General features: G+C 42.5%; 1 protein-coding gene across 1 annotated transcript in view; it reads left to right on the forward strand.

Moving 5' to 3' along the window:
• The first annotated feature begins 1,369 nt into the window (after positions 1-1,369).
• The window catches only part of grm2b (glutamate receptor, metabotropic 2b), a 34,235-nt gene continuing 20,053 nt past the window's right edge, over positions 1,370-15,551 (forward strand). The window contains exons 1-2 of the mRNA XM_037101534.1: positions 1,370-2,482; positions 7,629-8,260. Coding sequence (XP_036957429.1) covers positions 7,751-8,260 — 510 coding nt within the window. The 5' untranslated portion in view covers positions 1,370-2,482; positions 7,629-7,750. The remainder of the gene's footprint in view (positions 2,483-7,628; positions 8,261-15,551) is intronic.

The raw sequence follows: 15,551 nt of genomic DNA on the forward strand, positions 1-15,551 counted from the left end.
AACCCCTAACTGCAAAAGTAGCTATTGTTAGTCTGGAAATGAAACATTTGAAAATGGTGAGATGTGTTTTGTGAGTGTTTGTGTGTGTGTGGGTGAGAGGAGGATGGGTGGTGGTGGTGGTGCTTAAAAAACGTGTGATGGTGACAGAATTGGATGAGCAGTGGATTCATACTGAATGAACTTCATGTTGCTTCCTGAATATCTGCAGGTTTAATTGTAATTCTTTGCGCAGAAAGATACTGAGCTGGACGCGGAAGCCAAATGGCAGCAGCAGACCTTCTCTGCACTCCTCACTAATTATGCAACAGGAATGCTGCTGATGTAATATCGTTATGGATGAGGAGAAATGTGCACGGTTTGCTGCACAAAACTGTGTCTTTGCAGACTGCTCTGCTGCGGAACAACACGAAGTACAGTAAGCCTTAGTAAAAAGTGAGAGTTGGAAATGTTCTACTGCTGGCTATGTGACTTTTTAAAGGGTAACGCCACTCATTTTACACATTAAAGGAGACCTATTCATTTCATTTTTTTTCCTCCCTTCAGTGTCTTGTACATGTAAAAGATCTCTAACGGTGTAACACGTCAAAGTTTGCATTAACAGACGCAGTGTCTATTCAAGACTTGGCACCTACATCACCCACAATGCAACACAGCCATTATGTGATATCACTGGAGGCAATTCATCATATTACATGTGGCTGCCTCTGGAGGTTACATATTACGTTTCCACAAGTGAGGTAGTCCTATTAAACGCACATGTGCAAAATGTGGGTGCATTATCTCTGTAATTGCACTGTGGGTAATGTAGGCACCAGGCTATGAAAATGAAGAGTGTATGGAATTCGATGTCTCTTCCTCTGATGTATCCTTTTTGATTGTTGTCTGTAATGAGTCCAACAGTGTCCTTGCAAAACCTTTTCCCCTGCCTACGACTTAGAACTCTGCAAAACCTGTTAACACACCTTAATGTGTAAAACATGTGGATTTACTCTTAAATAGTCATTTGTTTGGGCTGGAGAATGTCGAAAACACGTTTATTTGTGTTTACTTTGTATTAACTCAAGCTCATTGTTAACAGCACCACATATGAGGAGGACTCCTGCATTTTTCTTTGTCTGTTTCAACCTTGAGCTCGAGTAACCTCCATCCTGCCTCCATGTGACTGAAATGCAGTTTAAATGATGTGAACATTTTTTATTTATTTATTTATTTATTTTTGCTGTTGCGAGTTGTGTGCTTGCGTGTGTGTGTGTATGTGTGTGTGTGCTTACGTGCGTACATGCGTGTGCGCGCGCGTATGTGGAACATTGTCGCCTTTTCCAGTGAAAAACAAACCCTGCCCTCTTTAGTTTGTGAAGTGCTATGCCACTCATCTGGAGTGTGATTCAGTTTTAATGAGATGGAGGTTGAATGAGGAGCTGGCGAGCCTTCATAGAGGGAAGGAGAAAAAAAAAAAGAAAAGTTGATGCTCATTGCTGTTTTTCTCATCTTTCTAAATTTAGCTGGAGAGCTGCAGCAGCACATTGTATAAATTTATTCGGAAAGATTTTTCACTTTTTCTTTCTTTTTGGGTGGGGTGGGAGTTTATCATTAAAAGTTAGATTGACGCGATTCAGTTCCACGGGGAATTCAATGGATGAGTCACTTCAACAACATGGCTTTGGATTTTGATTAATGCACTTTTTCCTTTGCTTTTCCTTTCTTTCTTTCTTTTTTTTTATTAAATTGATACATCCTGCAAACTAAAACAGCACATATGAGCAGATAGATGCCATGGTTTGTATTGACTCGCTGGCTCGGCGCTGTAACTCACTCGCAGATGCGCGCGTTGTGGAGCGCAGGCAGGTCTGGTGAAAGGCGAGAGCGTCGGCTGGTTGCGCTCATTGTGGCTGCGGAGCTGCGCGGAGAGGCTGCATGTGCATGTGTGTGTGTGCGTGTGTGTGTGTGTGATCCGAGCGGGGCTGCAGCAGGATTTCTCCACAGCTCTCTCTTGAAGTTGATTCGATGAACTTTCCAAAAAAGAGACGCGACTATACACTGACCATAGCAATAAACGCGCAACCAGAAGTGCAAATTTAGAACTGAGTTTTAGATCGGGTTTGCGTTTTGTTTTTTTGTTGTTTTTTTTTTTTTTTTATCACTCCAGCTTGGCAGCCACGCACCACGCAGGGAGAGTCCTCCGAGCATCGTTACTGCCGACGCTGCTGGACGCACGAGTGCTACTGGGCGGTGAGGTCGGTGCGCACGGTTGGTGGCAGCCAGGCGCAAGTTGGAGGAGAAGAGGAGCAACCGAGAGGAGTTTTTTTTCTTTTTTTCTTTTTTCCCTTTTCGCCACACCGTGCCACATGTGAGTTTCAGAACCAAGGACAGATCCCGAAAACTGCTGGCTGGCAACCATGCTCCGAGTGAACAACATCTGGACTCTGCGCGTCTGTGTGTTGCCGTGAGACCTGAAGACACATCCACCCAGAGCTTCACCCAGGTATGAAATGACTGCTTAATAACTTTGATTTCAGCATTTCTGCTCTCTGGTTTCTGTCTTTTGTTTATACGATTATCAACTTAACTGCAGCTGGATGCATCACTGTGATTGACTGGCAAGAATGTGAGTCCTCTTTATTGTCCGAACTTGATCTGAAGGCGCACACTTCATTATCGGAACCATCCCGCGCTAGTTTATAGGCACGTTTTGGGAACAGCGCATGTGAAGTTTGTTGACCCGAGTCCGTCTGCCACAGCCTCCATTGTCTCAACTAAACATAACTGCATTATCTAATCTCGTATTACTCGACGCTCCCCCTCAAAACCAATCAGAGCTTCTGTTTTCAGACAGCGCCCTAAACAAGTGTGATGCGACCCCGCTGCGAGTATAATTGGGGTTCGGCTTGGAGGACTCCGGGAAATTGGCATTGGAAGAACTCGGAATTTTAGTTCTGACAGGATGTGATGTAGCTGAGGGATTTCTCTCAAATGCAGGAGGGTGACAGAGAGAGATCGGTGAAAAAAAAAGAAGAAGAAGAAGGTTACTGGGATGCCTCCATGGTTCCTCTATGAATGTTATTTTTCACTTTATTATTGGATGGGATGGTGGTTAATGAACCACCTGTTGTTGCCTGTTGCATCTCTCAGCCTTTAAAGGAGCAATATGTAGTTTTGGAGAACTAAAATTTATATGTATATATATTTTTACAATATAATAATATAACTTTTTTTTCTCTCCCATAGATGACAAACAAGCTGTGGTAAGTGGCAAATTAGGTCCCAGAGCACAGTTTGAAGCTAGAAAAGTGTCAGGGTCCGCCACATATAACCAAATTAAAACAGCATGAAACTGTGTTGCCCTTTAAGGTCAGTTTGTTTATTCAAAATGAGGTTTAGGCATAAAAAAGATCCTTCTCTTTTGATTGAAAATGTGTTCTCCAAACTTACATAGTGCATCTTTAAGTTTCGTGGGAATACACATCCAGATGAGATATTATTAGCGCAGAAGAAATAATGTTGTTTTTTGAGAGCCAAACAGGCTGACAAACCAGACTTCCCCGCACTATTTTCTGACGATATGACGCTCTTGATCTGTGCTCAAATTCCCAATCATCTGGCTGCCGGCCACCACAGAGGCGTCCTAATTCCTCCAGCTGACAAAGTCCAGGTGGAGGGATAAACTGTGTCCCCGCTAGAGATGATATAATGATTGAAATCATTAGTGGACATGTTGTGTCTGCACATTTTTTTCCCCTTTGCCTTCTTCTTGTTTTTTCCATTAGTTACAAGGTGTTCTATTTTGAACAGCGAGTCAGCCCTTCAGGAGAAGGAGAAGAAAGGACTGAAAAACCTGTCGTTCTGTAGAAAAAGAGTGAGCCTCAATCGTAATCCGTCTTGTGGACTTGGTCACTGTAATGAGTGCGCCCCAACACAAAAAACAGTCGGCCATGAATTATAATCCTATCAGTGTTTGTCACGTAAACATTGGGAGGCCTTACTTTAGATGGATCTCAGGGTCTACGTGCTGTGTTCAGGCTGCCATTACTCAACTGGCTTAATGACTCGTGTGTAATGGATTAGCCAGTAAATTAAATGTCATGTCATGTACGTTCAAGTGTTCGGCAAAAGACTACACGCCAAGTGATATGGAGTGAAAAAAAACCCCAAAAATGTCAAACTGATGTATTTTGGGGGATTTTAGTAGTTATTGAAAAGAATAACAAAAAGAGATGCACCAATATCGAGCAAACGTCTGTTCTGGTCGATATTGACCTTGTCGTCAATTTTGCATTGCCAAGTTCATGAGATATCCACTGGTGACATCACTGCCATCACTTTGTGAGGACGTGTAATGACGTGAGGTGAATTATCATCGCACAGGTAGTTAAAGTAAAAGGAACTTTTTAGGCGTTAGAGAAGGTTTTATTAAAGGAGCTCCGTGGAGCGTCTCTGTTGTGACGGAAGGCGGCCGTTTGTTTACGCTGGACTCCATTTCTAACGTTAAGCTACCGCCGCTCTCTGTTAGCGGAGCGAAGAGAGGAGCTCAGACGAGGCTAAGACTGGGACTGTGCAGACTTGCAACTGAGAGACACGGGGGGAGGTCTTACTTTTCACGTCACGTTACAGTCCGCTCACATCTGGGCAATGACAGATGAGACTGATATAGTAAGTTGCTACAAATTGTTACATAGAAAGCCTTTAAAGGTAGTTTCATAGAAACTGGTGTGGTTGAATTTGTGCTCCTTCAAGCATAATGCTGTGAAGGGCTGAATGACTTTCAGTTCAGTTTATTTTTTATATAATCAAGACATTTTTTGTTTGTTGGTTGTCATGACACAAATACAATACATACAATAAATATTTACAATAAATATGCAGCAAAAAAATAAAAAAATAAAAAGTTAATTTCACAGTCGTGCACCTGGAGAGTCAAACAGCCGGTCAATCCCTCATGGCCCAAATTATCTCATCAGCTCATGTTCCAGACATGAGCAGCAGTATAATTCTCAGATATATGTACATATTAGAATTGTACGTGCTGATCGCCATCATAGCCGAGAGCGACTCCACGGTGAGTCATACATTACACATTAGCTCCCTTAGGATAGGACAATAAGGAATGGCGTTCTCAAAGCATCTTTATGCTAATGTTGGTGAAACCTTCTCCGTCCTGTGCGGGCGCGGTAATGCATTAGCTGATGGTTTCAAAGCCGAGTGAAGCAACCCGGCTTTTTTTTCTTTTCTTTTTGAACTTGCCTTTCAGATTTCAGAGGGAATATTGTGCTCAGACATCTGGGGCACGAGCGACTCTCTCAGCTGCTGAGTGTGAGCGTGACAGCCGTGTCGACATCAAGACGGTCCTAATGATGTGATGGTGGTCGGATAGGAGCTCCTTTACAGCTACTCAGAGGCTGAGATTTAATGCTCGTGCCGGCTGATAACACCGTTCCCAGATTCAGTATTTCAAATATTGGTGGGAAATCGCTGTATTTCATGCCCACTTCAGACTCTCCAGCACTTATTTGCACTTCTTAACAGCTTCGTGAGACCTTTGAGACCACTTTGGCCTAGTTTGCATAGGCCTGCCTAATTGGCTGTTCCTTATTGCGCCATTAATTCACACTGTGACCTAGTGTTTGCAACCAGAGAGTCCCCATCTGCTCCAGCAGACAGCACAGAGGAGCAATCAGACTCTTAATGTTGAACTTTTCCGGTTACTTTCTCACCTTGGTTCTAATAATAGGGCAAATGTGGCAGAGTAATACCACACACCTGCAACGACAGCCCGGCACACACACACACACACACACACACACACACACACACACACACACACACACACACACACACACACACACACAGCAGGTCTGAGACGGATCTTACATTCCGACCTCACACGCTACGACATGTAATCCTCACCGCTGGATAGTGGGGAGCGGATCCATCAATGTGCCACGCGGTTTTACCACCCACAACCTGATGTAATATTTATCTGGGGGGGAAATTTCAGCATTCATCACACTTTTTTTCCTCCTCGTTTTCTCTGTTGTTTGTTGCTTTTCGCTGCTCCGGGGATGTCACACACACAGAATGACAGACTGACACACACACACACACTCCAGATGAACTTATCCTGGTGAAGCTGCATGAGCTGGTGATTTTGTAACCTACCCCCATGTACCCCACTGTGGGGGTTTGCTGCCTCTGTAAGCACAGGAAGCAAGATTCACACAGACCAAATGATACGACTGTTAAGAGGATCTGCTAATAATAGACCCGATAATGCATTTGGGTCTGCAAGTGACACTTTTTTTTTTTTTTAAATGTAATGTTACCATATCAGTAACAGCACTTTGTGACAGAGCAGCAAAACTCACTAATAAGCTCCCCGCTGCTTGTTAATGGAGAGCGGAGCGGCAGCACATCTAATAGTCCGAACTCCAGACAGGATCTGTGGGCTCTCCAGTGTGACTCCACTAAAATCAGAACTTGGATTTAAAAAAAAAACAAAACAAAACAAAAAAAATAGACACAGTCTATTTCTGTGCTGTTTGAGTGTACATCTGACTTTGAGGTAACAGATAATCAGATTCATTCTGTTAAAGATTGGTCAATAATGGTCTTAAAGCCATGAAAAGCCGATTGTCCTCGGTCAATCTGTTTGTTAAACTTGTGTGTGTGTGTGTGTGTTTGATGAATGTGATAAAAAGGTTTCCCCCCCCACCCCCTCCTCTCACTCTTTTTCTGAGAACACTGTGATTGAACCGACCCACCTCCCCAATCAGACATCATGACACCTCCCGCTGAGACCGAAACCTGTCACCTCCACATGATAGGAATCCATATTAGCATACGTGTCTCACTGCCCACTTCCCTGCAGTCCAACCCTCATTTCTTACCCACCATGTTTCCATGGCAACCCCGGCCGTCGAGGAAAACCACCATCTATGTGATATATCTCGGTTGTAAGCTTTGGAAAATTAGGCTCCACTTCGAGAGGTGCCTTAAATACCTGTAAATGTTTGATGTGGTCACTCCGGGTTTGTCTTTCAGATAAAGACTGCGAGGATTTTAATCTCACTCTGCCGAGTCCCAGAGAGAGCCTCGATGAAATAACCTCTTCTTATGTTTCACTTTAAAAAAAAAAAAGAAAAAAAAAAAAGAAACTCATAAGACTCCAGTTAGCCCGATTTCAGCCTCCACACGAAGCAGTTTGGGCTATCCAGTAACACCATTACCTGTCTGTAACATTTCTGCAGATCGCGTTAGGCCGAGGGGGAAGACAAAAGCAAATCGATGAGAAGAACTGTAACGAAGAGAAAAGTTTAGACATAAACCAGTTTAGATTTGAAACAGTCGCACAGAGAACGAGAAGCACTATTTATGACTGTTTCATCATCTGTGGGTGAGAGGCTGAAAGAGAGTAATGGTACGAAGACAAGAGTAAAAGCTGTCAGTGGGCGTCTATAATGCACCTTTTAAGACATACAGTTATGTTATTGATAGATAGATAGATAGATAGATAGATAGATAGATAGATAGATAGATAGATAGATAGATAGATAGATAGATAGATAGATAGATAGATAGCTAGATAGTGCTTCATGCTCGATTAACATATTTAATTTGTTTTTCCTGTGACTCAGGCAAGAAATATCAAACATGCTGCACCCACTGAGAGAAGACCTGAAAGTGATCTGCCTCCAGACCCAGTGAACCTCTGCTCCTCTCAACTTCACCCAGCTGAACCCTGCATCCTGATCCTGCCATGCTGAGAGTCGTGTTCTGCCCCAGGTCTTTGGCCAACTCTGCCCATTATTGGCCACTTCACATGCTCCTGCTGGAGCTGCTGATACTAGGAGTCCTGCCCAGCATCTCCAGATTACCACCCGCAGCCAAACGGGAGATAATTTTGGACGGGGACTTGGTGATTGGAGGCCTGTTCCCGGTGCACCAAAAAGGCGATGGGACGGAGGACTGCGGCAAGATCAATGAGGCGAGGGGGATCCAGAGACTGGAGGCCATGCTGTTGGCACTTGATGAGATTAACTCCAGCGATCGCATCCTTCCCGGGCTCCAGCTGGGAGCCCACATCCTGGACACCTGCTCGAAGGACACATACGCGCTGGAGCAGTCCCTTGATTTCGTCAGAGCCTCCCTCACCAAGGTGCAAGATCCGGGATTCATCTGCCCGGACGGCTCCAGGCCCATCCAAAACGAGGTTCCACTCGCCATCTCTGGAGTCATTGGAGGATCCTACAGTGATGTTTCCATTCAGGTAAGTGAGCAAATCCATTTTTGTCTCACAAACTCTGTGTTTTGGTAAATTCTACTGCAGTAATCACAAAATGAAATACTTTACATATTCCAGTGTTCCTGTATATGGAACAAAAATGAGAATAAAGAAAAATGTGCTAATATAATTTTTCCATATAAAGCAGCACAGATTATATCTTGGAAATATGTCCATATTGCATGATTGTTAAGCATGAAGTTAAGTTCCACTGCCGATCTTCAGCACCAACAAAAGAAATAGTGTTCCCTTTATTTCCATACCAGACATTTGTTATGTTTTGTTGAGTTTTGCTGTAACAGGAACCCAAATGTTTGAATGAAACCCAAAGAAATTCAATAATTTTATTCAAGGTAATGGTGCAACTGCACACAACATGAATAAAACCTACAGTTTTATGGTTTTTTCTCGCTTTTTTCCTTTCCTTCAGTAGGTTATTGTAGGTTCATGTTCATGTAAAAGACCTTAAAAGTTGAATTAAAAGGTCAAAGACTGTGCCAACAGAAGCTCTCCCACTGAAAAAAACTGCTCCTGAAACGCCTCATCAGACCCGCCTTTACTTCTGTGTCTTTGTGACATCACACTGCATCACCATGTAACATATTTGCATAATTTCTACATAGCATCTAGGTTGGTCAGTAAGAATTGGATTTAGCACAGCTGCTGTGTTGTTGTTAGCGGTGCTGGCTCAGGTGTGTGTGAGCTGACCAATAAGAGGAGACTGGGTATTTGGGAGGCGGGACTTTAAGAGAAGCTTTAAGGTTTTAGAAGCTAAAACATTGTTTCAGACATGAAGGGAAAACAGTGCTGAAGAACTGGAAAGTATGGGAAAACTGATGTGTTTTGGAGATTAAGGCATGTAAACCCATTCTAGCAGTAAACTCAAATACAGTTAGGAGCCTGAATATGAGCATTATATGTCTCCTTGAAAGCATTTCCTCTCCCATTAACTTTTCTGCCTGTGACAAGTAGACAGGTTTCCTCCAGCAAAGGTGGTTATTTGACAATTTCAATTATTACTGTGCATTTAAGTGTCTAGATAAACTAACAGTGATTCTGCAGAAAGCAAAACATTTAATAATTTGACTGTTTTCAAAGGTTTTGCAGAATCACTGAAATGCTGACATTCTAGTACAGCAATAAGGATTTCTTTGCTTTGCTTTGGTTTAAACATTTAAACTTAAAATACATAGGCATCGTATTCCTGTTTCGTTCATAACCTGCTCAACAATTTCAGATGCATATTTACTCAATCCTGTAAATTTTTTTGTTTTTAAAGGAATTCATTTCAACAATTTCACAAATATTTTGAAACTTGAAGCAAAACAGAAAAGCCCACACTTAATTCATTAAATCACTCCAGTCGTTCATTCATTCAGTGTTTCATTGTGATACATCGGGGTGGATAAACTTGCATACGGCAAAGTGACTCTGCATATAGACCCACTTCTTCACACCTCACACTCACAGAAACATGGCCAGCATCTCCACTTTCATTGAGCTGGCAGTCTGAGCCTTCCGCGGGAAAGAGATTCTGCTTTGGCCGGAATAAGAATCCACCTGGGATGATTCTGTTTGAAGCATCAGCATTCACAGAAGGCATCCATCACTTTGTCAGCGACTTCATTTCCGCCTCGCAAAGAAAACTGACCTTTCACACACGTATTAAAGGTTGCCAGAGGCGAAGCATCTGAGCATAATTAATTAATTCTGATTGCCCTCACGTGGCGTAATTATCATGATGCACTCGGTGTACAGCGAGTGTGTAGGTTTAATTTGGATACACTTTCCATTAACTTCAGCTCAAAGCACATTTATTACACACACACGCATAGACACACATAGATTAGTCTTCAGTGAACTAAACGCAAAGTTTTTTTTTATTATCAGTGTAGTGCGTGGCTGTACACACAGCCTTGGGCGCAGAGACTTCATTTGCTTTTCAAAAACAACAGGTGCAACACGTAAGATTTGGTTACCTGTCAGATTCATACTCAGAACAAATACGGGGCAACATATGACCGGACTAATCGCTAAAGTGCTAAATAGCAGCTATGATGCTCTGACGAGGGCTTGAAAATTGTCTCCCATTTTTTCTTTATTACTTTATCAACAGTGATATGTTGTGGCTTCTTTCTTGTGACCAATATACCTTTAATTAGTCGCTTTGGACAAAAGCGTCTGCTATATGACCTAAATGTAAATGTAAATGTACCTTTGGCTAACTGTAGCAGTCTTTGGCTATTTTGCTCAGTTAGCCGTGCAGCTCAGGGAGCAGGCTAGTGATGGAGATTTGGATCAGGATGTGACTAGGCTAGCTGGTTTCATGTTAACTACTATACAGTAAACACCTCAGCAATACAGTCCTGTACATGCGTGCCATAATGTCAAATTGTATTTTTTATTATCTATCCTGCTGATTGATTTAGTTATGTTTTTAATGTTTTCAACTAAAATTTGTACATATTGCCCCTTTAATATTTCGGTGGTAAAGCATCCTGTGGCAAATGGTTGATTAGTTGTTTACAATTATTGCTAGTGGATATTCACTATTTAGACAACTAAAATAAAGTTTTACTCATAAGATATTCGGGAGATGCTGATTAACTCGATCTTGCAAAAATCACAATTTTTATTCCGCCTAATGTGTCTGGATAGCTGGAACAAATTCTAATTATTTTCTGCGTTTTGGTATCTTCTAATATCGGTGACAAATGATTATGACACATAATTGTCATGGATGGTGACATTGTTTGTCAACTAAAATTTCCCCAAAACTGCACTTTCCTGTGCTCCATACCCAGCTCCATTACACCTCTGCTTAGCTGTAATTGCCTCCATCCCCGCTCTTTCGCTCAACCGATTTCATCTCATTAAAAAGTTTACCAGCCTTGTGCTTAACCAGCACTTAAGTAACACGATGACCAGCCACCCCACGACTCGACCACCCTCATCTTTTCACAATAACTCTCTCTGAAAACACAGAGGGTATCAAGCTGTTTATTTTGGCAACATGCTGCGATGGGGAAACATCCCCGTACTGAAAACGTCAAAGCTCATAACAACAACAACACATGCAGCGTGACTAATGTTGGGAATTTTCTCACATGAGGGACACCAAAGCAGTACATGAATATTTTACATCACACCTGAAACTGCGGATTGACAGCTTATGAATATGCAGCAGTGTTTATGCAGATCCAGCCACGCTGCTGTATGGCGATGGCATTGTAAGGAGGAGCGGAGCTGTTAGAAAATGTTCAGATAATGAACGTTTTTCAGATTACTCAGTTTTAGATGTCTGGCGACGATTATGTCATCAGCGTTGATTGTATAGATACAATGATGCTGATGATTCCAGGGATTTCCAACCGAGACGTGGAGATTGAGGAGGGTGGCATAACACAGTGTCAAACTAATTTGGGTAAATGATAAAAACCACAGGTGCATGGCTGACGTCGGAGCTTATTATCTATATACACTGACCGCCATATTACACCAAAGTAAGCTTGTCTTGGCAATGATTGCTGAATGAAATTGGCCAAAAATGCTCACACAAATGGCGATCAACATCTTTCCCTTTGGAAATAAAGGAGAACTGTTTTTTTTCTTTTGTTGTTGTTGGTTTAGTTTTATCAGGTGTGAGAAAGTATGGTGGCTACGATTTTCAATCTATTGGGACAATGTTCGAGCACTGCCTGAACAAAGAAAGATGACATCTGTGGGGGGAACTTCAACAGACATGGTAGTATAGCGGCAGAAAGGGGGGAAAACATTGCTTGTCCAACTGGCTGCCAAGTTTCCACCACTGCCGATCAGAGCTGGAACCGGTAAATATTCGCGACAACTTGGCTACACCCCCTTTCACACTGACACCCGGGTGAACATGATACTCTTCGCCCCCGTTACGGTGCAATACTTTGACGTGCATTGAAGCTAAGGCCACCGGCTCGTGGTTACTTTTTCCATCCATCTCTGTTCAAGTAGCCAGCTAGCCCCTGTAAATATCTCAATCTTGTTTGTGTAACCCATACAACTAAAAAAATGGTTGAACAAAGATGGTGTGTTATATCCTGGACTGGATAAACTAACTAGAAATTTCAGCTGGATGCTAAGGAGCGATTTTTAATTTCCAAAATTGTGAAACTAAAACTTTTTCTCTATTCATTTTAGTTCACTGTTAAAATGCATGAAGCGACTTCATAACCAAATCCTTTTTTTAATTCCCATGGTTCTCCTCTTGGAAATGTGCGAGAATTGGACTTGTTTTTTGATTCATAATGCGCCGAGGCTCCGCGCAGTGAGTAATATGAGAGTGGGAAACACTGATTGCTTGAATAAGTTGAGTGCAGCAGGCCTCCTTGACTGTGATTCCCCTTGTTAGTGTCTGCGAATGCAAATGTCAGAATGCGGTCCAACCTTGGGGAAGTTTGCCAGGAGTCTGCAGTGATGAGTGCTTCATGTCAGCGTGAATGGAGAGGACAGTCATGAGACACATGGGGAAGACGGAGTGGACCGAGGATGTCCATCTCACCCATAAAACCCAGAGGCTTCTCCGCCTGGAAAGGAAGCGAACGATACAAATCATCTTCTCCTGTAAAGTTGATGACACCCTGACAAAAGAGCAGCGTGTTTTAAAAGAAGCGTGAGGAGGACTTTGTGTGTGTGTGTGTGTGTGTGTGTCTCCGTCTGAATGAGTCTTCAGCGACCACACAGAGCAAAAGATTCACAAAGAGACTTTTGAGGGGTTTTTTGTATTGATTTGTATACATACCTCAAGCATCACTATGCTCAACAGTCTCTTTGTTCGTTTCCTGGCCACTTTAATGAATCGAGCTGTGAGAGCGGAGAGAAGCCCCGTGGTGGGATTCTTTTTTTCTTTTTTTTTTTTTTTTTGAGAGGTCAGTGATTTAGACAGTCCCCATTTATCCCAGAGAAACACTCTGTGGAGATGAAGAGCATTATAAAAGTGAGGAGGACGAGTGCCAGGGGCGCTCCCGGGGAACTTTGAGAGGAGCTGCTTTTCCCATCCGTGGGGTGCATGTCCATTGGCTGGCAGAGACGTGTCCACCTGCGTGTGAGAGAGGAGGCTGACGCTGCCGGTGACAGGGGGCCAAGGACGAGTTGTGGGAAAGATGGCGAGAGACGAGCCAGCTTCTCCTCCGCCTCAAAAGGATTCTTTCATAATTAGCCCGGCAATGTTAGGGACGCTTTCATCATCCTCTTGCTCATCCTGCTGTATGTAGTCGTCCTTGTTATCTCTTTCTCACTGTTTCATGTTTTATTTATTTTATTTATTTATTTTATGAGGAGAAAGCAGTCTCTTAATGCCATCTGAAATGTTAGCTGTATAGAATTGACCGTAAATGATGACTCAGAGCTAACAGCCTACACATTTTTACAGTTATAAATTTAAACTAGATTGTAATGAAAAAAAGAGAACAGCAAAATCATTCTGAACCAGTCCCACACTTTCCAAGCTGCACAATAAGAAGCTGAAATTTGCTCCCAGACACAATCGTAACTTTTTCTCCTCAGCTTGGAGTTCATGCAAATACCCTGAAGCAGAAACTCTCACTGAAACAATTGGACAACCTGAAATAAGTTACAGCAGTGGATCAACAATTTCAAATTGCGACCCTCAGATAAATCAGGTTGATGTTAAAGCGCCCCTTCATCACTCCTTGAAAGTGCCAAAATGAAAAGGGTTTCTTTTGTGTATGTGTTTCCAATTAGAATTCATGTGACACATGCTTTAACTCTTAAAAAGCACACGCAATAAAATCATTTTTAAAGGACAAGGTCACCCAAAAATGAAAATCCAGTCATTATCTACTCACCCTTCATGCTGATGAACAGTCAGAGGATGTTTCATAGTCCACAAAACATTTCTGGAGCTCCACAACAAAACAACATTGCAGCATTCTCCTAAATAACTAAAGTAGATGGGGACTTGCTCCTAAACTTTAAAGTTGTACGTTGCACTATGCAACTTCTTTCTGGGCCTCAAAACAAACAGACGCAGAGCAAACTGGTCTGCCACGTTAGCTGGTGCCATTGTTCATCCCAGATTACCAGGTAACGCGATTGGTTTATCAATCAAGTCTTAAACCTCATGAACATGAATTTCTACATGTATTTGAAAGTCATACGTTTACATTTGTGTGTAAACATTAGAGTCAACCAGGTGTTTATTTTGAGTTTTGGTGAGGTGAGATCAAAACACATAGTTACATATTGAACATACAGAAAAACAGAAAAAAGCTCTGTCAAAAAAACAAAAAACAAAACAAAACAAAAAAACATATTCCCCAGTCTAAAACACTGCATCACCTCACTGACTCAGAGTTTATGCAAGGAGGCCCCCATGTTTGACAAAAAATGCTGTGAATGTACCCTCATAAAACATGATGAAGTGCCCTCCAGGGTGTCTTGTAGTGGACAAACCATGGTGTTCTCTCCCTACTCTCATGACTTTCTGCACACTGGAGCCCCACCACATCCAGCCGGTGGTTTTTTAATTTATTTTTTTAGCCCCCACCCCTCAAATGTCGTACACCACTTGTCCCAAAAATATGTTTTTTATTGCATGTATTTCTCATCCCTCACAACCATCTGCCAGCCCCCCTCTGAATGAACTTGCGACCCCACAGGTCGCGAACCAACGATTCAACACACATGTACTCAAGGAAGAAAACCAGTATAAGTATTTTTGTGTTAATAATCACCAGATATACGAGAGCTTAACAGCCTACCTCCTTCAAATGTAATATTGCGCTGCAGAGCTTTCCTCCCTTCAGACAATAGTTATTGAGAATCCGGCACCCTAAAAATTGCATCCTTAATTTCATATTTCAAAAAACCTCCGCTTAATCCTTTAAGACGAGACAACAGCACGGTAGACAGTCTCTGCCAGTCGTACCGCTGCTGAAGCACTGGGGAAGGTCCTCAATAATTTGAGGTTATGAGAGTTCATATCCATGCAGCCGTGTATTGGTGTTTAATATGTTTGGTTTGCGCTAGTTTATTAGGTCTGTTGCTGTGTCGCAGAGGAACCGGAGAGGGCTTCCTTATTGTGTTTCCGTCCTCACAGATTGCGACGGGGCAGAGGAAGAATCCCTGCTTTGGTGTTAACTTCAGAAGCATCTTGTTCATCATGTGATAGAGACCGCTATTTCTGAACTGGCTGTTTTAGTACATTTGGAAGAAAACAGCCCATCTCCCTAATTAGCACATCAGCGTGTCATTCAAAGTGAAGGGAAGCACTGGCAGATTG

The sequence above is a fragment of the Acanthopagrus latus genome, chromosome 6, assembly GCF_904848185.1.
Source record: "Acanthopagrus latus isolate v.2019 chromosome 6, fAcaLat1.1, whole genome shotgun sequence".
Taxonomy (NCBI): Eukaryota; Metazoa; Chordata; class Actinopteri; order Spariformes; family Sparidae; genus Acanthopagrus; species Acanthopagrus latus.